Source organism: Anas platyrhynchos, chromosome 4, assembly GCF_047663525.1.
Source record: "Anas platyrhynchos isolate ZD024472 breed Pekin duck chromosome 4, IASCAAS_PekinDuck_T2T, whole genome shotgun sequence".
Taxonomy (NCBI): Eukaryota; Metazoa; Chordata; class Aves; order Anseriformes; family Anatidae; genus Anas; species Anas platyrhynchos.
In genome coordinates, this window is record NC_092590.1 from 23,992,123 (window position 1) to 24,017,151 (window position 25,029).

Consider the following 25,029-nt stretch of genomic DNA (forward strand, 5'->3'; position numbering starts at 1 on the left):
TTCCCCCGCCGCGCGCTGCCATTGGCGCGGAGGGCGGAGGGGGGCGGGGGGAGGGAGGGGGCGGGGCTTGGCTTAAAGGGCCGCGGGCTCGCCCTGACGCGCCGGGAGGGGCGGGCTGAGGGGAGGGGCGGGGCGGGGATACCCCAACGGCCGCCCCCGGCACAGCCCCTCCGGGTCCGTGAGGGAATTTTGGGTCGAAACCCGCCGGGATTGGGGGTTTGGTGTCGCCCTCCGCAGCGCCCTCGGGGCGTGCCGGCACCCCGAGCGGGGGGCGGGGCGGTTTTATCGCGATATGGCGCGTGCTGCACGATATCGCCTTCATATCGCACCGTCTGCCGGCAGGCCCCTGCGCTGTGCCTGCTGGCTGTCGCGATGTGCCTCCGAGGAGCTGCTCGCCGTGAGGTGAGGCTGGTTCCGACAGCACGGCCACAGCCGCCTGTTTAGCTCTAAAGGGGCGCGGAACGATTCACGGCAAAGCAGTGCTTAGGGACGCGCAGCGACGTGGTATCCCCATTTTTATCTTTTCAGAGGATTCTAAATGGGGTGTCAGAAGTTTGGCCTCTTAAAACCCACTCGCCTGCCAACAGTCTCCCAATTTTCACAGGGTATCCTGTCTGCCCCAAGGTGATACCAAGCACCTAGAATTATTAAAAAAATAATAATACCAAGAATTGCTTCTCTATGAGAAGTTTTCCTGTGGCCTTTACTACATGAAACAAAAAAATCATAAGCATTAAAAAAAAAACAACACACGACTTGTGGAGTCTTGGAATATCACCAGGAAACCTGTAAATCTTGCAGTATGTTGCATTTATATTTCAGGCACCTGAAAAAAAAAAAAAAAGAAAGTGGGAAAAAATATGAGATCTTGTAAACTTGGGGGAGGAAAAAAAAAAAGCATCAGAGATGACTGCATTCAAGAGTGAAATATATATGTTATTTATTATATTACGTGTTCCTACCTGGAGGTAAGTGGCCAGCACTGAAAGAGTGGCCGTACTAATCCTATAGATAATGTCATTTTTGGATGGAATGATCTAGAGCGGTGGATACGCAGCGGCATGGCTTGTGCAGAGGGGTTGCGTAGTCTCCATCCTTGGATATTTTTGGAGCCTGGCTGGATGAGGCCTGGCACAACCTGATGTGGCTGTGAAGCTGGCTCTGCTCTGAGCAGGGGGCTGAACTAGATGGCCTCCAGAGGATCCCTTCTGGCCTGCTTTTTTTCGTGCAGTTCTGTGAGCGTGTTGACGGTGGGAGATGGCCCCACGGCTGTCCCCATGGCCAAAGCAGCATGTTGAACCTCACTGGTTTATCTAACCAGCAGGGAGATCGGCATCTTACATGATGGCGGTCTCCAAGTATCGTTTCCTCAACACCCAGTTCAGGAAGGCTTCAAACACATTCTAAACTTTCGGCTTGTGCAGCTGCTAAACTGGTATCCTGTGACAGTGTTTTTCTGAATCTACAGCTAAGGTGTTGAGCAATAGCTGTAGACAGATGTCTTTGCCCAAGTCATCAGTGTGCTGGCAAGTTCATAAAATGAATGAAAACAAAGTTGTAGGCAGTACTCTCAAAACATTGTGCATTACGCTGATGTCACTCTGGCCATAAAAGCAGGAAGTCTGCAAGTCAGCGAGTTCCTCAGAGGACGTTGCAACGTTAAAATCTGTTCACCAGTAAAACCAGCTCCTTTGTGTGTTGTGACAGTTCGGATTAGCGAAGCAAAATCTCGTATCGTTTTATGCCCTCTATCTCATTTTTGCACAAATAGATTTACAAAATGAAAATAACCTAGCTACTTTCACTTCCAGTGACAGTACAGTGCTGAAACGTTATTGTGTGGTGCGTGTTGCTGTCAATTCTGAGTAACTGAAATCCAAGCAATTGAATTCCTCCATATAATATTAACAAATAACACTTACCGTGCAGGCAGAAAGCCCAACTTACACACCAGTGCAAAAGGAACACAATCAACACCAATGATACAAAATTCTTTAGAAGGATGTCTGTTTTGAGGGCTTCTGTTTCTGCTTGTAGTAAGTTTGAATAGCTGCATCATTCTGCTACCTCGTGAAGAAATAATACTGAGAAATAGAGATTTCCACTACCCAGCAGACAAATAAAGCAAAAATGTTAATTAAAAATTAATACATTGTTTAAAATTAAATGTTAATTGCAATTAAATGTTAATGACAAATAACATTTTGACTTCACTTTTGACATCGCTTATTCTGACAAATTGTATGTGCGGCATCAGTAAGACGAAAAAAAAATTGAGAAAGTCATTGTAGCATAATTCATGAGGCAGGCTACAGGTGGTTTCTGTGCTAAAAACTTGCTGTTTGTCACTATGTGGGAGGCAGTATCTGAGGTAGTAGAACAGAGACCAGCTCACATTCCCTGGATTTCAATGTTGTCTGCTGCTTTTGAACACTGAAGGAAAGATTTAAATTTTGAGCAGTCTAGGAATGCATCGTTATTGTTAGACCAGATTTCCCTAGGAAAATGAAGCCTGAGCTTGCCACATGCTCGAAGCCCTGGGGGAAGGGAAATCCAGAACAGCAGCCTGAATTCTCCGGCTTGGTAATGCCCCGGAGTGCCTGGGAGCAAGCACTGGAGAATTTCAATGCATTGGACTATTTGCAGCTCAGTAGCTTCCTGACCCAGCTATGTCTGTACTTTTGATGACTGCGCGAATAATCTGGAGGTAAGAGGAGGCATGGCAGAGCAAAACCTTGCTATCTGTAGAGATGGTAGAGATGGACAGGCAGAAAGACCATAAATTTCACTCTAACGCTCTCCACTGAGTGGAGAATTGTCAGCGCGAGCTTGATATTCAGTGGTATCAGAGATACATTATTACAAAGTAGTAAATCTGCAGTGCATTTATATGTCTATAAACTACCCCACTTTCCATGGAGAAAACAACACTGTTGTTCCTTTGTCATGTCCTAGTGTATTTTGAAGAGTCCCAAGCAGAGTATTCCTCTTCCTGTGAAAGTTTATTTCATCACATTATAGATTTTACCATGATAAAATATTTCCAGGTATTTAATCTAAATTTGATTTCCCCCAATCACAGTTTTGCCTGTCTTCCATCTTTTGTAATCCTGATTTTACATCCATGAATCATAGCTGCTTCCTGTCCCGTTTCACCTAATACTGCACAAGCTGTTTACATCTTTTCAGTTTTCCAGTGATGGCCTAGGAAGAATTTCAGCCTGTGGAAAAAAATAACGAAAAGCAGCATTATTGAGGAGAAGAGGTCTAAAAAGGGGCAGTCATTGTGAAAGAGCTACCTCGCATTTAGGAGAAATGCTCGAAGGATGATAGCAGGGTGCTTCTTTTAGGCAAATGGAGCAGCATGGATAACAGAATTGATTTTTGACTATGTGTATGTGTTGGCAGGTATGCTTATTTGGTCTCCATGGGATGAAGAAGATGAAGAATTCTGCAGTGTACGGAGAAAAGAAACGCAAATAAAAGAACGAATGAGCACAAGCCAGACAGACTTTTTTAAAAGTCAGCTGCAGGGAGCTGTAGGCGGCCTCCACGTAACTGGTATTCGTGGAAGAGGATGGCTTTTCCAGGGCCACAGAGGTAGTGTGTTTGTTCAGGTAGGTTATTCTCGAACAACTTCCCTAACGTCAGGTCATCTAGAAAAAGATACTTCCCCGTAATGGCAGATTTGTCACTTCTGATTTTCCTTAACAAATTGGGCTTGGTTTGTCTGGCAGATTACAGCTCACACTGAAGCAGCCACTACTACTTTTCTCTTTCATTTACGCGTGTGAGACACCGAAAAATTAGACTAACCATGAGATTATTTTGATAAGGCGATCAATTAAACCGGTACATTTCTTACGAATGCGAGCATGTGGTTTGTTTCCCAGCTGGCCTCATTCTGGGCTGTACCAAGGAGCCCTCCAGCACCAGGTAACGGGCACCCCGCGCCGCTCAGATGTAGGCACACACCTGCTTGGGAGTTTAGGACTCGGAGCGAGGGCAGCAAAATGCGGGGACGCCCTGAGAGTGAGCCCCGTGCTGTTGGTGCGCCCGCTGCTGGCTGCGCACTACCTGCGTGCCTGTGGCCGTGACGAGGGCCCGCCCCGCGCCCTCCCGCTCTGCCCGGGGGCGTCTCGGCGGCGCTGTTGCGGGCGGCGGGGCGGGGGCTGGCGCCGGCGGCGCGCGGCACTCTCTGCCCCGCGTCCGGGGACTTTCCCCTAGGCGGGCCCGCGGCCCCTGAGGAACAGCGTCCTCCGTGCGTGGCCTAGAGAGCAGGTCTTCAGGGCGTCCTGAGCACTTCCCTCCGCCGCGCACTTATATGGTGCCGCCGCGCCGGCTGCCTCTCGGTTAGGGCGAGTGCTGTTCGCAGCTCGCCCGTCCCCCAAATGGCTCCGGGAGGCTGCGCACAGGCGGCACGGCCGCACCGCGCTGTCCCGGGGTGCGGCACCCCGCGGGTGGCCCCCGCACCGGCACCACCGGAGGGATGTGGCGCGGCCCCGCCCCCGGGCATACATTATGCAAATGAAGCGGCGAGGCCCCGCCCACCGGGGAAAAAAACCGCGCTTCGGCTGCCGGCTGCCTTTTACAGGCAGCGAACTGCTCCGGGAAGCACGGCACCTGCTGCAGTTCCCGACCAGAGGGCAGCAGGCACCCCAAGGAACTATCAGAAAAGCTGCACTTGGGAGAGCAAACTCACGGCCCCCCAAAGCTGCCGCCCCTGCATCTCCACCCGAACAGGGGGTGGAGGAGACCTCACGGTTCCCGGCACAGCTACAGCTCCCCGGTACAAAACAGGAGCACGAAGTTCTCAGCGCTAGAGGCACGCACCAATTCTTACACTGTATACGAAGCGATTTTACTTGTGATTCAAATCTTGGGTCACACTCAAGCAACACCTGGGGGCTCCTGAGAAAGGACCAGAGTTAAGGGTGACCCAGGAGGACAGGGGTGAGGTGGAGGTTCTCACCCAGCCATCCCAAAGCATGAGCAATTCCCACCCAGCCAGCCCCTGCTGTTCAAAATCACACCAGGCACAGCATTCCAATGTCGCTGCGGTTTAGTCCCAGAAATCACAGAAGTCAAAGTTTTTAAGTGGGTGAATATGCAAGTGAGATCCCAGGGATTCCTGCTCACTCCCCCAGTACTCCATCAATGGATCTGTCAATCAAGTGCCAGGCCTCCATTAAATGATACTAACTACTGTAATTAGACAAGATTAATTCCAAACAACGCTGAAGACATCATGTTTTTACAATTACATGTCATTATCCAATATAACAGAACATGCAATTTGTGCAGGTATTTCCAGAACATCGAAAACAAGGTCATCTCCCGCTTCCTTCGCTCCAAACCACTGTGAACATCATGTAAAAAAGTAACAAAGGGCTCAACTTGTGTGAACGCTTCACAATACGCTTGCTGTCCCTAGGAGACAGCAACAGCTTGATTTCGCTCATCTACCTCTCAGTAAGTGTTAGAACAGCAGAAATATTTTACAGGTCCACTCAGTATTACAGTATTGCAACTAGGCATCCCAAGAAAACAACTCAGCCTAGTGGGATTACATCTTGAAACCACTCAAAGTAAAGCTTTCCTTATGGTGTTGCAAAGTCATTGAAATGGTTGGAATAGCTCATGGCTAAAAACACAGTACTATAAACACACGTCCCAGAGGTTTTATTGTTCTAGTAGCAGTCAAAATATGCTTCGTATAGAAACCCACGTTTATTTGAAAAAACTGTAAAGGATTTTTCACAATATAAATTAGATCCGCTTACGGAGCTTCGGTGGCTGAAGTAGCTGTGACTTGACTGCTAAATGGCAATTCGCTAGTATAATGTTAAATGGGATCTAACCGCTAGTCTAACATTCAATGGGATCACGATGTCATTTATATTGCAAGTATTACAAGGTCTCGTAGAAACAGTCAACCAACTATTTTCTCTCCTAAGAGGAACAGTGAACATTATGAGCAACACGTCTGATACGGATGATTTAACTTTTTGATTGAAGTTCTTAAACAACTTCCAATCATTCAAGTATTATGGTCCCTATATACATACGTCTACGTGGCTAGAAAAACGACATGGTAGACAATTGAGCACACCGCCATCAAATCGTAAGAATTACAAAATTGTCAGGTTTTAAACAGCAAATTGTACCTTAATTGTTTAATTAAAAATAGAAGAATTAGGTAGACTATTTTGCAAATAAAACAGCACACTAGTGTGCCATGTATTAAGGCATACCTTTAAATGCACACTTGTCATCTCTAACAAGTTTTATACAATTGCTACCAAGTGAAAGGAAGAGAATCGTCTTGCAAAACTGAGAAAGAAATACAAAATACCTGGAAGCCTACATTTTTAAAGTACAAAATCAACCTTCAGTCCTTGTATTGAAATACTATTCGTGGTACAAACAGCCACTCTTGCCTACATGATCTCCCGAGGATTTCTTAAAGCTGGAGGTAAATTTGAGGGTTTTGATTCTTCATCCAGAAGTACCAAATCTTCGACTTCCCTACCTTTGTACTTCCTTTTACATATCTTCACAATAACTTTCTTCTTGAGGAATAATTTCAGGGCTTCTCTTGAAGCAACTGCTTTGGCATTTTCCATACTTTTACCACAGCCAGTACCCAAATAGACAGACTTGCACCTCAGTTCACAAACGATATTTTCTAGAGAGCTCTTGTTTTGAGGTAAGTCTGCAAGCTCCTTCAGGGGAACGAAAGCAACATCTAAGGTAGCTTTTACAGACTGAATAGACGAGTTCAGAAGTTCAGCATGATTTACACTAGGGCTGAAGCCTCCCACAGCAACCAGTTTCCAGGCTACAGCTTTGTAGAGTCTGTTGAAAAAAGGTTGTCTTTCCTTTGCATCTTCACTGGTTAACGGTTTGCACAGAGCCTTAGCGGGACTTTCACCTGCCTGCGAGCCGCTCTTGGAGGCGACCTGCTGCGAACCAGCCTGCGTGCCACCCTTGGAGGGTGCCCCAGCCCGCGAGGGACCTTGCTGAGAGCCGCTCCGAGCAGCCAGCAGCGAAGCAGCTACCTGAGCACTGCTCTTGGAGGTGAGCAGCGAGGCACCCTGCTGAGCGCCGCTCCGAGCGGCCAGCAGCGAGGCAGCCACCTCCGCGCTGCTCTTGGAGGCCAGGAGTGAGGAGCCCGCCTTGGCGCCGCCCTTGGAGGCCAGCAGCAGCGAGGTGCCGGCCTGGGTGCCGCTCTTGGGCGCCAGCAGCAGCGAGGTGCCCGGCTGAGCGCCGCTCTTGGGGGCCAGCAGCAGCGAGGCGCCCGCCTGGGTGACGCTTTTGGATACTGATGGCGTGGCACTCGCTTGGTTTTTGGAAGACAGCAGGGAAGCGCTCGTTTGCGTGGCGCTCTTGGCAGTAGTCGCTGGCACCGCTGCTGCCTGCGGGGCGCTCTTGGCAGCCGGTGGCACCGCTCCTGCCTGCGGGGCGCTCTTGGCAGCGGCAGGTGGCACTGCTGCCGCCTGTGGAGCGCTCTTGGCAGTGGCAGGTGGCACTGCTCCTGCCTGCGGGGCGCTCTTGGCAGCAGCCGGTGGACCCGAACTTAATGTAGTTTTTTCAGGTGACGGCTCATTTTCACACTTGCCTTCCTTAGGTGGATTCTCTCCCGACTCTTTTTCGGATGAAGATGGGGTTGGACTTTGCTCAGTAGTATTTTCAGCATTAACAGGTTTTTCTTCTGCTTCTGTGCTCAGTGCTGCGACTGCTGCTTGATTTGAACTGCAAGTTGACTGGGAGCTTTCTGAATCTTTGCTACCCTCTTTTTCCTGCTTTTTTGGCAATGTGCTCTCTGTTTCCTTAGGAGATTCTGCCTCGGTTATTTTCACATCCTTCTCAGTATCCTCAGTGTCTTTGCTTTTCTCAACAGCTCGTTTCTTGGAAGGCTCCTCTACCCCTTCTGCAAAACAAAGTAAGTGCGTTACCCTCTTCAGTTTCTGCACTGTGAAATATCCATCTAGAAGCAATTTATCTAAAAACTTCTCACAGATATCCCTCTGAAGTTAAAGGGTGTATATTAGGATTACACCTTGAACCATAGTTTTAATAATTAAGTTATAACTTCAGAATATTTTAGTAATTTTTGACAAAAAAACAAAAAGTGCAACCTACCATTTCAGAACATTTTAGTATTTGTTTGACAGAAAGAAAATAAAAAAATCTAAGAGTGCCCATATGCTAGACTTCAGGTTTTGGTTTGGGATCTGAAGGCAAGTATGTACTTGTATTCTTGCAGGCCAGAACAAAAGTGACCAAAGCACACTAAATAGATTGTCTGACCTAAAAAAAAAGAAAAAGGGTGTTTTGTCTACTAATATCATAAAAAGCATTTAAAATACCAGTTTAGGAATTTCTTTACAAAACAGAATTCTAAGTTTCTTACAAAGCAGCAGCATTTGAATAAGAAGCAAAAAGCAAAGCAACAAGAATCCAGTTAAGCTAGAGAACAACCATCTACATGGTATTAAAAAGTTGGCTTAAGGCGTGCACGGGCTGTAGATTTACAAACATCATTGTCTTCAAAACAAGAGCTCTAAATTACCAGCAGCGTCTACTTTAAAAGCGTTAACGAGGGAGAAAACAGCATAAAGAGGGGAGACGGTTAGGGATTGCGGAGAGCAAATTAATTGGATTACTGTAAACCCGAGGTAAAGCCCGAACACTCGCAGGCAAGCATTGTCTATCTCCTATGTATTGTCACAGCTATGATCTGCTAACCATTGCTACTTGATATGCCTCTTTTCTTCACCTTGGCAACCAGTTCGTCTCTCGTGGTGCGGACGGGCGCGTCGCTCACTTGGATGCCTTCGGCCATTTCCAGCGCCTTCTCCATCACCTGCGGCGGGTACCTGCAGGGGCGACAGGGGGCGGAGGGAGAGGAGGAGGAGGAGGAGGAGGAAGGCCGTCAGGCGTCTCTCCCGCACACAGCTGGGTGCCCGCCCCGCCCCGCACTCACCGGCAGCCCAGGAAGACGTGGTTGGCCCAGACCATGGAGAGGGACACGAGGCGCTGCAGCTCGGCGCTGCCGGCCGCCGGCGGCCGCCCGACGTTGCGCAGGAGGAACTCCCGCCGGTGCCGCCAGTGCTGCTCGGGCTCGCAGGCCCCGCGCAGCGCCTCCGCCCACGCCACCTCCTCCGCCGTGCGCCCCAGCGGCTCGCCGCGCGCCGCCTTGCCCGCCATGGCCACAACCCCGCAACGGCCCCCACCAACGGCCCTAACGGCCACAACGGCCCCGCCGCGCCGCTCCCCGCCCCGCCCTCCCCGCGCCGCGCCGCTCCTTCCGGCCGCCGGCGATGACCTCACAGCCGCCGCCGCCCGCCCCAGCATGCCTTGCGGCGACTGCGCGCGGCGGCTGCCAGGGGGCGCTCGCGCCGCCAACGGTCGCCAACGGCCGCGGGTCCCTGAGGGGAGGGGAGGGGAAGGGAGGGGAGGGGAAGGGAGGGGAAGGGAAGGGAAGGGAAGGGAAGGGAAGGGAAGGGAAGGGAAGGGAAGGGAAGGGAAGGGAAGGGAAGGGAAGGGAAGGGAAGGGAAGGGAAGGGAAGGGAAGGGAAGATCCTCAGCCTGCTGAGGTGCTGCTTGTACAATTAATGATAGGGAAAAAGATGCTCTTTTCCTCAGTATCCATTTCTAGAGCGGAAGGGTTTTTCCTTTACCTCTTTAGTTAACTCACCCAGTGCTCTCTCTTGCATCACTGAGGATAACGGGACCGAGGGAGCAGACCTGGCAAACTCGCTGGTTTGTGTTTGCAAGGAAACAGGAGGTCTGTGTGCTGCCCCGTGTGGGTGCCTGGGAGCAATGGGTTTGTCCAGAAGTGGTGTCAGAGTGTCCAGAGACAGCACAGTGGTCATCGCCGGTGTGGTGTCACCCATATCTACCCAGATGGTTATTAGTGCTGCATGTGGTTATGCGGTAACACAGCCTGAAATATTGGAGAGATGTCATCTGTCACACAAGGTTTTCCCGGTAGAGACAGGGCGGGCCTGTCTCCCAAACCTCTGACTCCATGATAGCTGGATTCTGGACTACGGGGTCGATACAGACACCAAAAGGCAATGGTGAATGGAATCCCTGGCAAACAGGTCTGAGTTTGCACTGGAGATGAGGTCCTACATGCTGCCAGCCTCTTCACAGCCCCAGATGAACCAGTTCCCTTTCTAACAAAGACAGCAGAGGCTGGGCCCAAACTTGGGACCTGCCCCTAAGGGCCAGCAGGAATTCAGGCAGGCCTGGATAACTGGCTGAATTGCCAGTAACCTTGTGGAGGTAGCAGAGCGCGCAGCACAGCCTTGAACACCCTGTCTTCCTCTGCAACCAGCTGAGCTGCCAAGTGAAAGTGCTGAGGACCAGCCCGTGCTTGAATTGGTAATTTACCAGTTAAGAGTAGGAGCTGGGCAGGGTTGGACTTGAGGGAGGGAGAGTGGCAATGCTGTATGCTCAGAGGGATCACAGTGTTGAGATCTGGGTATTAGCTGTGAGACCTGGGCTCCTCTAAAAGCATCGTTTTAGGGAGTGTTGATGACTCAATACAGCTACAAAGCCTAATGCGTGATCTGGTACTAGAGTGGCTCAAGAGCCGATTGCACCTTTTCCTTGCCCAGTTTTATAGGACAAATGAACTGGGAGTTGTTTCACCTCTTTGCCCACTGACCATATGGGTGTGTGCAAACACAGGTGACAGCTGGAGAAAGGTCAGAGTCATCGCGCTCCTGGCATGCCACGCAACAGTTTTTGGCTGCAGTGAGCAACTTCTGTGGTTTGGCACCTTTCTGGCACGTTGTGCTGTTAGCTTGGGGTTATTTAGTGCTTCTTTTGAGTCAGCATAGCCTTTTTGTTGGGACAAAGGTGACTGTGTGCTTGCACCACACTGGAATCAGGCTCGACGCCAGCCCCAGAGCGTGTGATGTCACGCACGGGCTCGCAGACACACGTAGGTGTACGCCCGCCGTGCTCGCCGAGCACTTGGGACATACTGTGTCTCAGGTTGATTAAAAAAGTGCACTTAGTAGAAAAGAGAGAAAAACACTGCTGTTAATTTTAAAAAAGGAAACAAGTAGTGTTTTCATTCTCACCAGGAGAGGCAATTTTGAAGTTAAACACCTCATTGATGGTGCTAATACTGTGCATTTAATTTTCAAGATTGGAAGAAAAGAGATGTTTTTGTTCCCACTAGGGAAGGGACTTCTAAATACCACATTGATAGTAGTGTTGTTAGAGTCATTTGGGGCTTGATAATAGCTTCTTTTGGCAAGATACAACTAAAATCTCAAGGTGAATCATACCACCGTCTATAATCACAGTATTGCACCTGCACTCGCTGTATAATAAAGAAAGTTTATTTCTGCCTTTGTAAACTAGTGAATTATTATTTCTTCAGACTCGAGTCCCGCTGAAACATAGAGGGCAGCAGCCCCATTGAGTTCAATTATGTTCTGTGCAGTTAAGGTTAATATATAGTGACACTCTTTATTCAGCTTAATATGAGAAGTGTGCCCTTAACATCACAGCCATGCAAAAGATAAAGCTCGGAGTTCTTGTCACAGAAGGGTAATAGCAGTGGGATCTGACTGGCCTGGCACAATAAATCCTCCGAGCACCATCCGTAGGTTGGTGCCTACAAGAGGTAATAAGCAAGCACTCGCGAGCCCTGGGTTGTGTTCTCTGGGAATGCAGCGTGTCACTGGAAGGGAAAGAGACCTTTTGCTGTTTCCCAAGGTAATGTTCTGGTTCTGCTGGAGCAGAGCCATGAATGAAGGTCTCCTAGCCGGGAAAGAGACAGCACTTCAGGGGGACGTGTCTGCGTTGGCCAAGGTAGCCGGTCACTGCTGTTCAGTAGCCAGATGGGGAAATGTGCATTTGCCTTCTGACCTCATTACCTGAGGGCGTGGAAGTGTATTAGATGCCATCATTTCAAGTCGTCCTTAGAATGACAGAAAATACTTGCTGAAAGAGCGTTAATGACTACGTAAGCCTGCCAGTGGAAGGAAGGTTAAAGTAAATCTGTTTCTATTCCACCACAGGTATGCTACTGTTATGCTACTGTAAGCAGCACTGGATTATGGAGTCACCCACTCTCCTGAGACTTTTCAACTGAGGAAAACGTACTGTGTAGTTGCAGTGGACAAAACTAAAGGTAAAAATGAAGAGCTGAGTTGATAATCATTTTCATTTACACCTGTGCTCTTACTACTAAAGTACAGTTTTGCATTTATGACTACATTATACTTGAAACAATGCCTACAATAGGGTTGTCAGTTATTTCCTTTCATATGAGTTAGCTAAACTAAAGCATACAACATCCATTGTCCAGCATGAAATTTTCCATGCTACAGGTGGGAGTTTAGGATGATTTTCCTGCTACCAACCATGATCTAAGAACAAAAGCAGGGGAAGAAAGCACTTTGTCTAGGGTGAAATATTGTGGAGATCTTATATTTGAAGTGTCTTTATGCCCTAGAGCAGATTTGGAATTTGTCATGAAAACCTGAGTTTGGGGCAGGTGTTTTCTGATCTTTTGATTACACTTGGCCAAATTTATAAGCATTGGAAGAAATTAACTTTCCACACTCCTGACATAGCATGTGTCCTTGGTCCTCAACCCCAGCCTCCACTGCTGCTGCAGTCGAGCAGCAACTGCTTATGAGTCAACTGCTTATGAGCTGCAGCTCTGTTTGCCACACTGGACTAGGATGGAACTGGGGACTGGAAGTGAGGCTACACAGACCATTCCCTGTGCTCCCCAAAAGTTGCTGATTCCTGTTTTTTGCTGGTGCTTGAGTATGTCTGATAGGAATTGTAAGGGGACGTGTACCTGACTGAGGGGAGGGAAGCAGCAAGAATTGAGGCAGGGCACACGGTAAGACTGAAACTACTGGGGGGAAAAAAAATAACCTGGGATAGGATACTGGAATTAGCTGAGGGAGGAAATTGAATTCTTGAGGAGAAACAGATGAGGTAGAGTTTAAGGCAAAAGAATGAGTACATACAGATGAGGGGGACTGTATGCCGGGAGCCTAGGACTAAGAGGAATGAGAGGATAGATCCGGAAGGCTGTTTGTATTGGTAGAGCAGAAAAAGTTGCACAGAATCAAGTCTCAGCCCTGAGCCAAGGGACAAGCAGTGATGGAAGGGGGAGCATTGACAGAGGAACCACTGGGATTTGAACAGAGATTTAGAGAAGGGAAAGTGAAATCTCTGTGAGCACAGAGACATTAGCATTTCAATAGATTTTTCCTTTGCAGTAAGCATCTGCTAGGGTAAGTAACACCAAGAAAATATTCTGCCCTTCTAATTTTGTATAAGATGTCTTCTTGTCTTTTTTGTGTGCCAGGAAGGAACAAAAGAGGTAGAAATCCATTTGTTTGCAGAAATCCATCTTGCAGAGCCACCTTTAAAGAGTTTTTAGGTAGGAAGCCTTAGGCCTTTGGCAGACATCTCTAGCCTAGAGTTGGAGAAAGCAAGGAAACAGCATTAAGAATCTTAATGCAAATATTGGCTTGAGTTCATTGTAATTCAAGAGGATTCAGGAAAGCACTAAAAGGGCAAGAAGACCTTACCTGAAAAAAGGAATCTCTAATGAGGCTGTAACACACTGAACTTTTGTGTGTACATGTATATGCATGTCCACACACACGTATCTAGTACCATATATATGTGAATATGTTTTAAATATACTTGCATTATTGAGAGTGTAAGAGCCTGTAAATCTAGATACCCGAGCTCCTTCAGTCAAACTATTCATGCCTTGGAGAAAGAGAAAAATTACAACTAATATTTTATTGGCTTGGGTTGCGGATAGCTGCATTACGCAAATGGATGCTATTAAATCTTTATATCGTGCTGTACCAGTATGAATTTTGTATGTGCTACATATTTTGCAGACACAAATAACTATTTTAGAAATGATATAAGGAGCTTTCCTGAGACTCCAGGCAACAATGTCAAATCTAATTTGAATTATTGCTATTGAAAATCATGGCTCTGTTTTTCATTATTGTTATACCAATATCCCTGACAACCTGCAATTTACCTGGTATGAACAGCACCTCCTGAAAATACAGAGCTGTTTTGTGTGCTCTGGTGTTTTTGTATATCCTCTCGGATATTTCACGTTAACGCCACTGGATGGCACTGAAGGAGACAAGATCGCATGGAAATCTCTCTAGAAGTTCGGTGTAACCTCAAAAAGTGCGAATGGCTTACTTTTTCATTCCATTACTGAAATAGACAAATGTGGACTCATTTTCCTTGCCGATGTAATACTTTGTCATCAAAACCAGCTCTTAAACACTCTCAGCTGTACTTCTAGTTTTTGACAGTCGCAAAATTACAGTGGAGGCAAAGTCTAGGTTTCTGAATCTAAATACTCCTGTCAAAAAGGTGAAAACTAAAAGATGCAGCTTTGGCTCTTTCTGGATTCTCATGTGAAGGTTTGCAAAACATCCCAACAATTTTTGGTCTCTGTCCTGCATGGCAGTGCTGTCCATATCGGCCATTTCTAATATCACGAACAGGTACACTTTTCAGTATGTTAACTTTTAAGCTCATTTAAAAAAAAAAAAAAGCATAGGAATTCATTCAGAATTAAGAGCTTCCACCTGTTGAGGAACTGTTGTATAGTGTTTCAGAAATCCTCCTAACTTGTAACTTCATCTGCAGTCCCTACACAAGGACCCCTGTTTTTTTCTGGGCAGGGACTTTGATCCTGCCTGAAAGGCACACAACTACTCACTGTCAATCAGACCTATAACCTGGGAGTCCTCTTTGACTCCAGTCTGTTTTTTAAACCTGTTTATTGTGATGTATATGAATTTTGTTTCCTTTTCTTCTCCAAAGTTTTGTTATCTCTGTCCACATCACAGATGGGCTTTTTTTAGGCTTTTATTTTCTCTCATCCTGCTTATGACATTTTTTTTTTCCTATGCTTGATCTGACCTGTCAAAGAGGTTCCTTGAAACACTATTGTTACACTTATCTCCCTGGGCTCTTTCTGTAGCTCCTTTTTGTGCTCTTTAGCGTATCTCCATAGATTTCCCTGTGTCTGCAAGCCCTCTGGCCCTCTGAGAGCCAATTTTTTTTGGCAGCAGTGCTGGCCTAAGACAGTCTCTGTTCACTCCTGTCCCTTTGATATCCCTGCTAGTCTGCTGGCACAGTTGTTTTGCTCGGCTGTGTGGTAATCCAGATTAGGAACCTGATTTGGCTCAAAAGCAACAGGGGGGAGGGAGGAGAGGCACCTTTTCCAGCTGCCTGTTTCTGTGGTGTGGTCTATCACACAGCATTTTGGCTGGTGCCATGGAGGAGTTAGGTCAGGGGCAGGTAGAAGCGGTGAGAGATGAGCAGTTGCATGCAGGCTGCAATGGCTTGTGCTGGTTTAGGTGGTACTGTTGCTAGCTGTTGAGCCGTGACCTGATTTCAATGATAGAGGTAAGCCAGCTAATAGCTAGCTGCTTCCCAAGGAGCAGTGCTGTGCCTCCTTCTTCTCCCCTCCTCCTGGATTCCTGTGACTTTCCCTGTGCCAACACCGCTGCTTATCTAGCTCCCCAGCGAGCCAGATGTGGGAGCCAGCCGATCATAAAAGTATTCACCACTTCTTGTAACGCCGTTGTGCTGCATGCCCGTGGAGCCTGCCCTCTCAGCAGCAGCTGGGTGCTCTGTCAGCTCAGCTGCATTCTCAGTTGCACAAAAACACTTCACAAACTTTGTCTTTTCCTGTCATCTGCTGTCCTCTTCTCTCACAGTCTCCTTATCTAGTCCATCTGCTTTTCTTGTAATTGTGTTAATGATGTCCTTTTGGTCACCCTCAACATATGGAATATCCTCCCTGAGGCAATCACTGCATCCTTCAAATCTCTCAAGATTTGAAGATGCCACAGTAAACTGCTAGCTGATAATGCCCAGTTTAGTTGTTTGTAGGAATTACGGATTTCATTACTGCACTTAATGTGTCTGTGTATTGGCTTGAAATAGGTATGCTCTGCCAGTTTATCTGAGAAACTAAAAGGGTTTAAACTGCTACAGAATGTTTTTATTATTATTATTATTAAAACAAAAAACAAACAAACAAAAAAACCCAGCACACAACCTCCCCCCAGAATACTCTCAAAGCTATGCCCTGAAGCAGATGTACTTCCCTAAGGTCACATATAAATAGCAGAGACTGATTTGCTGTTGCTTCGCACCTTGGATCATCATTCATGCTTGTGCAAATGGACACAGCATTGCTACTAAGCAGTTTACAGTAACATCTAACAGAATTGTAAATTGCTGCCCCAGAGACAAGATAGCAGGGAGTCAGCGCTTAAATGAGCAGCTGAGCATAGAGACCTGGGGATTTCTTTTCACCTAGCTGTTCTTAGTGTTTGGGTTCTTTTTAGACACCTGTATAAGCATACCCTAAACATATTTTATTCTAGTATTTTGGCATGGTAAGCACTTTTTTTTCCTGTTCATTTAAATAGAAAAGGTATGGAAAAAATAACGAGTGAAGTTTCACATTGCCTTGGAAACAATAAAATAAAATGACTTGAATTTGTTATTATAAAAATACTTGTCAGAGCGCCTCTAAACCGTGCAACAGAGCACAGGAAGCAGTGTCAGTAGACTTGCATACAAGTGTTGCTGCACCCAAAGCACTTAACCCTGTTGGTGGGTGGTGCTAATTAGGCTGGACACGGTGCTAATTAGGTTGGACACAACATGGTGGTCATGCAAATACACCTGTGACTTTCTGGCTCAGACCTGGCTGGAGGATTCCTCACATAGTACTGCATCAAGCCATATGTGCACGTCCAGCGAGAGAAATCGTTGGCCCATGGCCTTTTATTCATTACCCCTGTAGGGTTTAGCTGCAGTAGCAGATGCATTTTTCATGTACAGGTGTCAGATGTGGCTTTGTGCCAGCATTTACCTCCCTCTTGGTAAAAATAGAAGATGCCCTCTTAAGCGTGTATTTCAGGCTGTGCGTTGTTGCTGTGAAATAATGGACATCCAACCTAGCTGCTGCTTGAAACAGGTCTGTTTTACCTCTTAATTAGAGCAGTAAGTATTGATGGAGAGCAGGAAGGATACCAGGATGGTAATTTTTTCAGGCACCATAACTTTATAGAAATTGTGAGTCTACTGCAAGGTCACAGTGGCAGACAGCAGTGTGGCAAAGAGCAAAGCACAGTCTCCTCCACTACATTTATCAGGAGACCTACCTTTTCCCTCCAGTGAGACAAAGCAATGTTTCAGGTTAGAGATACAATCACAACTAAAGCATAAATTCCCTGTCTGGGTGGCAAGTATGCTCCCAAAGCACTGACAACTGAATTACTGTACTCTGAAATAACTGGTGAATATATCCATAAATATAACATTCTTTCAAAATAATTTAAAGGTTCAAGTTGATGTTTGTATGAAGGCAAGTGCTTATTTGGCATCCCTGCCCATGGCATGGGGTTGGAACTAGATGAACTTTAAGGTCCCTTCTAACCCAAGCTGTTCTATGATTGTTAGTAAGAAAAAGTTAAAGTGAAGAAGCAAAGCAAAAACGTTATTCAACAGGTAGTATTCAGAATGACCTGTGGGATGGAAGCAGTGGAATGTCTCTTCTGTTTTTTTTTTTTTTAACGGCCTCAAGTAGTTGTTTTGGCAACTTCTCTGTGTTGTTTCATTTCCATATGACAGACAGATGAAATAGAGGTTTTATTAGAATGTAGTGAACCATCAATAATTAGCCCATGGCAAGTCAGCAAGGAACTATGCAGCACAATATACTTGGGCATAATGGATTAAGATTTGACACCTGTGAAATTATGAAAATGATGAAAATTAATAGCTTCTTGCTATTGGAATGGCTGTTCCTGGTGTTTTGTAAATTGTTTAATGTCACAGGGAGGGATCTGGTTCCCTGAAGATTTGAGCAATCATTGCAAACTTTATAAAGTCATCAACTTATCTTTTTTTATCCAAGCTATGACAGTGATAGTGAACACACAATAGCAGAAACAGAATTTTATAAATAATATTGCTAAAAGAAAGGCATACACAGATTAAATAGTCATGAAAACAAAGTTTTGTTTTTCTTTTTTTTTATCGTTTTTGTTGCTAACTTCAATTTTTATTTTTTTTTCCACTGTGTCTGCCAGGAAAATTTATGCATGCACAGCTAGATATCTCTGACTTCGAAAGTCACGGCACTTAGCAAAATGCTATTAAAGAGAAACACACAAAAGCCAACATTAACCATGAAAATTTTGTAAATATTTATAGGCAGTGTATGTTTGATTTCTGATTTTTTTTTTCTATTTTAAAAATCCATCTGCTGCTAGCAGACGATAAATATTTAGATCAAATTTGTGCCTGGGATATGAGGGCACATTTTCTTCCAGAAGGGACATTATAAATTTGATACTGTAGGCCCAGCCCCAGATCCCCAGTTCAAACTGCATAGCTGGCACTCTGGTGGGCTGTATTCATGGGACTGTATGAAAAGGTTTCTTGGCTGTAAGCAACCTTAGGCATTTTTTTGCCTAATCTCCTTCAGTTTTCCTAGAGGCTGGACTGAAGTATGTCTCCTGGAAAAATACCTAATTTTGCCTTAAGGACTCAATCAATGGTGACTCCACCACCTCCCCTGGTAAGTTGTTCCAGTGTTAATTACCCCAGCTGCTAAGAAATTGCATCTTATTTCAATCTTGAATTTGTCTCATTTCATTTTCTAGTCATTAGATCTTGTTATGTTCTTGTCTGCAAAACTGAAAAGCCCCCCACGGTGAGGTATCTTTTCCTTATGTATATACCTGCACATGGCGATCCTGTCACCACTCTTACAGATTTGACAGATGTCTTATACCTTATACCATAAAGATTCTTTTTCAACCTCTGGATTGTTTTGCTGCCCTCTGTCTGAATTTTCTCTTGGGTTTATGCATCCTTGAATCACTTGAGGCACTGGCTTTTCTGGTGTGTTCAGAGCAAGGTGACACCCTAGCAGTTATTTCCTTTTTTCATACAGCCAGTGAACAATTACTAAATATTGCTGCTGATGTTTGCTGAATATGTTGCACGTATTGATAGACTGGTACAGACCCTAGAACTACAGGTATGACACTTGCACACTGAATGCCTGTTGTAAATTAAAAGATTAACACTGGATCTTCTGACATATTATGTCCCTTTGTGCTAGTCAGATTATCCATAAATCCCACTAACACAGCTAAATTGCAATCCCAGATTTTCTAGATAAAGGCTAGGTTGTAAAGAGAGAATTCTGCCCTTTTCATGTGAGTGGTCCTGTATTACGAAGAGAAGCAGAAGAGCTATTCTATTGCTCTTGCTGAGTAGAAGAAACAAGGGAGGAAGAGGGCAAAAAGGCATTCAGAGAGCACATTAGCTGTCTTCTGAGGAAGCTCTGAGTGACTGCTTACCTGGGCAGCAAGAGTGGAAATAGCAGCCAGACAGGAGTTTTCCCCAAGAAGAGCTGAAATTTAACAGAGCTGGCTGGCTTAAGCCTGGACATATGAAAACTGCTAAGAAAAACATTGTAATTAATAGTTTGTGCAGGTTTAAAATATACTTATTAGTACAGTTCATTTAGCACATTGTACTAAAACTGCTGTGAGTACTGGGTTACGGCTTTTTGTTCCTGTAGTAAGAAAATATAAAATCACAGAAATGCAGTTTTGGAAGGGGTGTCTGGAAGTCATCATGGCCAGCTCTGTGCGTGAAGCAGGCTGTCACCAACGTTCGCTCAGGAAGAGGACTCCTCGTGAAAATTTTGTCAACAGCTTCTTCAGCTCCTGATCTGCTATGCATATCCACTTTTTGTTGATCTGCCAGCATGCAGGCAAATCTTTTTCGGTTTTAACATGAACCTAACCAGGGAACACCCCTGGCTGAAAAAAAAAAAAAGATTCTTTTTTTTTCTCCAGACTTCTTTAGTTTGATTGGGTCCTTAATCTTGTCCATCATAACCGTGTATGCTGGCCCACAGATATATTATTATTATTATTATTATTATTATTATTATTATTATTATTATTATTATTATTATTATTATTATTATTGTATTATGAGCATTTAAAGGGAACTGCTTATGCAGTGTAGCTCTGCAATACAACCACGTAATTCTAGCAGTTTGCCAGTCCAAAGTGAGGTGGTTCTACTTCTCCCCTCCTCCTTGGCCATACATTTCCATTTCTCTAGTGGCCATGGTGAGCTGAACTAGAAGAAAACAAACTCCAGCTCAAAAGTGAGTAGTTGTTGAATGGTTCAGTGAGCAGAACTGCCGGTCGGGGCAGAATTGCATGGAACTGCTCCGTTTGGCAGCAGCTGGTCATTCGGTTGGCGTTGCTACTAAGAGCAATTTCATCTCCAGAGTGCAGTTCCCTAGCAGTTTATCCTCATCTAAGTCAGAGCTACCGTGGTCCCTCCTGGTATTTGTGCAGCTGAGCAGTGGGTTGGTCCAGGAAGCATAGCAGCCAAGAGCTAAGCTTGCCAAAAAAAGAAGCTGGTCGTTCTCGACTGGTTTCAGGAAGTTGATGTGGCTGAAAATTAATCACTATTTTATACAGTGAGTTTTCAGCCAAACCTGCAACCCATTCTAGTGCAGTGTTCTGCTTCATGTGGTGAAAAAAAGGGAGAAAGGCTGGATCATGAATCCACGTCCTTGGACGCTGACAGTGTCCATGATTTCACTTGTTCATTTCCTGACGCTCGCTATCAATGTCACTTTTTGTGTTCGCAGTAGGTCTTAAGATTATTGTAAGATGTTGAAAGAGGCCTGTTGTGTATGAAGGCGTGTGGAGTCAATATTTTGTGGATCGTTCTGGTCTCAATGATTATTGAGTGGCAGCTTGTGTTTGCAGGGACTGACTCAGCGACCCAGCTGGTGTCTTCCAGACAAATGTTTCCAGCACTATCCTTCCCAAGAGCACCCTACTGTTAAAACTGTTGAAAACTAATTTTTTCTTTACCCTGTATTTTACTTTAGCCAGCTTCTAATTGGCGGCATTTGCTACCATTCGGTTTTATATTTCTTTAACAGCAGAGTGAGAGAATGAGATTTTGCTCTTAGCTATGCTAAAGATTTTCCTCAAATGCAGCCATTAGAGACCAGCTGCAGACAAAACAGCACAGGCATTTGATGTTTTCAACAATGTTACATTTTGAGCTCCTGTCTGCAGTAATTAATTAGTATCATTGTTGAGCTGACTCCCTGCGGGACTGCATGATCATTACTGCCAGTGCAAGGAAGGGAACAGGAACTCCCAAACCTCCGAGTAGGCTTCTGAAGCAATGCTGGCATCTATAGTGCATTTCAAGAACATTTCAAGTGACACTGGTGGAAAAGATTCATTTTCTCATCTGTATGAGGGCCTTGCCCAGATTCAGTAGGGCTGCTGGCTAGGATCAGACAAATTCACTTCCTGGGCAAGGTTTTGTCAAAGGCTATCTAAAACCCAAAGGGTTGCTGTCAGCTAGTTCATCTTCAGAGCCATCAGGGTACAAATCAATGATGATATACAGTACGGGGGTTGCAGTGCCAAAAGCTAGCCCAGAACCAAAATTCTGTCAGTTCAAAATCAAACTTGAGTCCAGCAGAGACACAACTGAATCCAAACAGGCCAAAATGAAGGTCTTGGCATGAAATTAAACAACTCCTTCAGGTGCAGAAAAACAGCGGACACTGAGAGTATTTACAAAGCGCTTTTATGAAATATTTTTGCAGACTTGGGCTGCAGTGTAATATAGTTTAATCTCTTCTCTCATCCCCTATGCCTGTTTCAGAAGAGAACAAGAAATTTAATCCAAACAAAGGATTAGGAAATTTCAATAACTGGACTGTTGCCATTATCCATACAATGGGCCAGCTCTTTAAATGCTTGTTCTTGATTGAATTGAAGTCAATGACTACATCAGAGGGAGCAGAATTGGAATGCAGGAAAGAGGAAATGAAAAGTCTAGAAGAGCAACACGATTATTTCACCTATTACGCCCTCCCAGCAATGTATCCCATAAACAAAGCAGCTCTGAGGAAGGATCTCTCCTCACTGGAGAATAAGGCCAGGGGCAACTTCTCAGAGATGGACAGAGGAAAGTGAAATGAGATTTAATATAGATAAATGTAAGGTAATACACCTGGGAAGAAATAATAATCATTATACGTACAAAATCAGGCACTGCTGTTTAGAAAACAGTAATAGAGAAGAAGGCCTGAGAACGATGGTTTATAATTAATTACTGCAGACAGGAACTCAAAATATAACACAGGCAAAAATCAAATATATTCTAATTCTGGGCCAGCAATAGAGTTTTTATTATAATTATTACTATTATCATCATCATCATCATCATCATTATATTTTTTTCACCTACAATGACTGCACAGAGATCATTTACACAAACAAGAGAACTAGCAACAACACAAGCAAAATACTAAGCTTATGGCTACCATGTTATTTGTTTTATTTGTAAGCTAGAGCCTTGACTGCTGATACCATGAGCACAAGCTTGTGGTTTTCTATTTGCCGAGTACAGGAAAACAGTAAGATAATGATCTCCAAGATGCAAACTTCCGATGAGTTTGTAGAAGGGTACTTTCTCTTTCCTTCTCTTCATATTTAAATGCAGAACTGTGGATTAAAAGTGATCAGATTTAGTCTTGCCAAGATTGAGGGAACAAAACCCCTTTCTTAAAGAAACACACGACAGCTGGAAACAGTATAGAGAGAATTAAGGCAATTCCACAATTGAATATGAGGGAATCTGTCGGTAAGAAGTGAACGCCAAATGTAGTGTTCTGCTTTTATTTAGGTAAGAAGTGTTGCTCAACAAATGCATTTAGCAGATAATGTACAAAGATATAAAAACTATCTGTATTCTACCAAATACCAGATGAAACATTACTATGCTAAGAAGACAGTGTCATGTGAAAGTCTGCCAGACAACCCAGACAGTGTGTCACAAATAGCTGTCTAATTGCAAGACCTGATGGCTCTGTATTTAGAAGTTCATAGACTTGTAGATCAGAACAAAACACAAATTGGTTTCAACCCTAGAAGCGGGAAGGGGGAGAGCACTAGCAAGGCACAAGATAAAGAATATTAAAAATTTACAGGACTATTTCATCTTGCTAATGCTACGAGCTACCACCACAGGGTAGTCATGTCTTTGATTCCTTACAGGCCATGCTGTAAAGGTGCACATTTTTCCACTGTAAGGCAACCTCGGGGAGGTACCACTTCTTCCCAGGCTGGATACAGCTTGGGATCAAAACAGCAGACTGTATGCAGGCACAGAAAGAGGCATTGATTATACCAAGGCAACTTTTTCTCCTCCTAGGAAAGGGTGATAGACCATTTCTCAGGGGCATATATTTCAAACAGCATTTGTTTAGATAAGTGCAAAATTGAGTAACTATTTTTCTAAGGCAGGAAAAAGTACAGCAAGAGTGTATAACAGCCTTTGAAACTGAAATTTCTTTCAGGTTCCTCCTCAGAAGTCTCCATCTGAGAAGGCACATAAAGCTACATAATTAGTCAGGGAAGGGTCACTCCCCTTCTCCTTCTCACAGCCTCTGGAGGATAAACTCCAGATAAGCTTTCAGAGACTGCAGAGCTTCAACTGCCAAGGGTTTTAGTCTGTGAGAAGAGGTTTGGAGCACATGATAATTAGCAGCTCACAGCTGAAGTTTCCTAGCTGTCAGAGTATTCCTTGCTATTGCTGCGTGAAAGTACTCTATAGACTCTCCTGAGTCTCCCTAAATGTTGTAGTCTGATTTGTCCACATGGAACTTTTTAATACAGGATTGGTCAGTGTACTACTCTTAAAGCTTACAGCAAATCCCTTTTCCCTGACAGAATGACACCTGGCCAGAATAAGAAAAAAAAAAAGGTTTGTTTCTTGGACAAAGCAGGAATTTCATTACTGTTTATACTACAGCCAGACCTTTATCATCCAGGGGAATTTAGTACATGTATGCTGGGAGAATCTCCGGGTAGCCTGCTAATCCAAATATACTTCTTTGTATCCCCAGATCAGTTCTCAAGAGCTCCAGCAGGAGACAGGCCTTTTCTTAAGGCTCTCATTTTTGCTCACAGTTTTTGGGTCTCAGTGGTAAAACTAGAGACACTGGGAGAAATACAGTAACTGGAATGAAATTGCTTTAAGCTTAATCAAGGTTCACGTCTGTTTTAAGAAAGACCAAGAACTGTCCAGTTTACCTGAAGTTCAGCAAGTGCTTACATGTTTCAGGACCAGTACTGTTTCTGAGTTACAGCCTTCATTATTGCTGCTTTCCAGACTGCAGTCTCATATTTGTGTGAATTTCTTACAAAATATTCCTAACCTTTACGGGACATGTAGTGGTAGAATGCACTTGTGCTGCCTCATCTCATCCAAACCAGCTGTTTAGGTTATTAATCTGTGGGCTCTAGTCTGTGTACAACAGTTGATTTCCATCCAGTTACTGCTTTTTATCTTTTTCAGGCACGTCTTGCTTACCTTCTCAGCTCTTGTGGCCTACCCTCTTCTTCCCCAAAATAGCCTGCTGGGAGTTATGTGTGCTTAACAACACTTTCATTGTCTTTCAGTCCATTTGCAAAGGTTATTCTCTTGGCTCTTTGTCCCAGTCCTGTCACTCCTCTGTTTTGCACAATGCCATTGACTCCCGTTCCTTCACTGTATGAAATACGACCGACTTCTCTTTACTTTTCAAGCCGTCTGTTCTACAATACCAAGAAGTAGTCTGTTGCTGCCATTGTATAAATCATGTCAGTCTTTTAAAGCACTGTTGTACATACACTTTTAGGCTTCCACCCATGCTGCTGGTTACACATAGCACAGAATCTGTGTAAATACGCATAAGCCCATCTTCCTGTGCTTTGTCAAACATCTCTTCTCTGCGCCTAGGTTTGTCAGGGGCTAAGCGTAGCAACACAACTGTTTTGCTAGACACTTTCATATGAACCAGCATCATATTCTCTTCGTGCTCATCTTCTCTCTGTGAGCCAAATA

At 44.9% G+C, this 25,029-nt stretch overlaps 1 protein-coding gene and 2 long non-coding RNA genes across 5 annotated transcripts in view; 2 read left to right on the top strand and 1 right to left on the bottom strand.

The window, feature by feature from the left end:
- Positions 1 to 23: 23 nt before the first annotated feature.
- On the top strand, positions 24 to 3,501 carry LOC140002435 (uncharacterized). The gene is made up of 2 exons (XR_011808995.1): positions 24 to 402; positions 3,409 to 3,501. It is a non-coding gene; the product is annotated as an uncharacterized lncRNA (long non-coding RNA).
- Positions 3,502 to 5,188: 1,687 nt separating this feature from the next.
- On the bottom strand, positions 5,189 to 9,305 carry CDKN2AIP (CDKN2A interacting protein). 2 transcript variants are annotated; one of them, XM_072037254.1, is made up of 4 exons: positions 8,990 to 9,305; positions 8,752 to 8,882; positions 7,526 to 7,933; positions 5,189 to 7,441 (listed from the first exon to the last, which is right to left on the bottom strand). In XM_072037254.1, exons 1-4 carry the CDS (start codon positions 9,211 to 9,213, stop codon positions 6,441 to 6,443), a joined length of 1,764 nt encoding a protein of 587 aa, XP_071893355.1. In that variant the 5' UTR covers positions 9,214 to 9,305; the 3' UTR covers positions 5,189 to 6,440. The 2 variants fall into 2 exon arrangements, with proteins under 2 accessions (XP_071893355.1, XP_027312103.2); XM_027456302.3 differs by having other exon boundaries at positions 5,189 to 7,933; positions 8,990 to 9,304.
- Positions 9,306 to 9,538: 233 nt separating this feature from the next.
- Positions 9,539 to 25,029, top strand: part of LOC106020326 (uncharacterized) — a 54,851-nt gene continuing 39,360 nt past the window's right edge. Inside the window, exons 1-3 of one of the 2 annotated variants that reach the window (XR_011808998.1) lie at positions 9,539 to 10,395; positions 12,051 to 12,163; positions 18,557 to 18,649. This is a non-coding gene — a long non-coding RNA (uncharacterized lncRNA). The remainder of the gene's footprint in view (positions 10,396 to 12,050; positions 12,164 to 18,556; positions 18,650 to 25,029) is intronic. The other variant, XR_011808997.1, reaches the window with a different exon arrangement.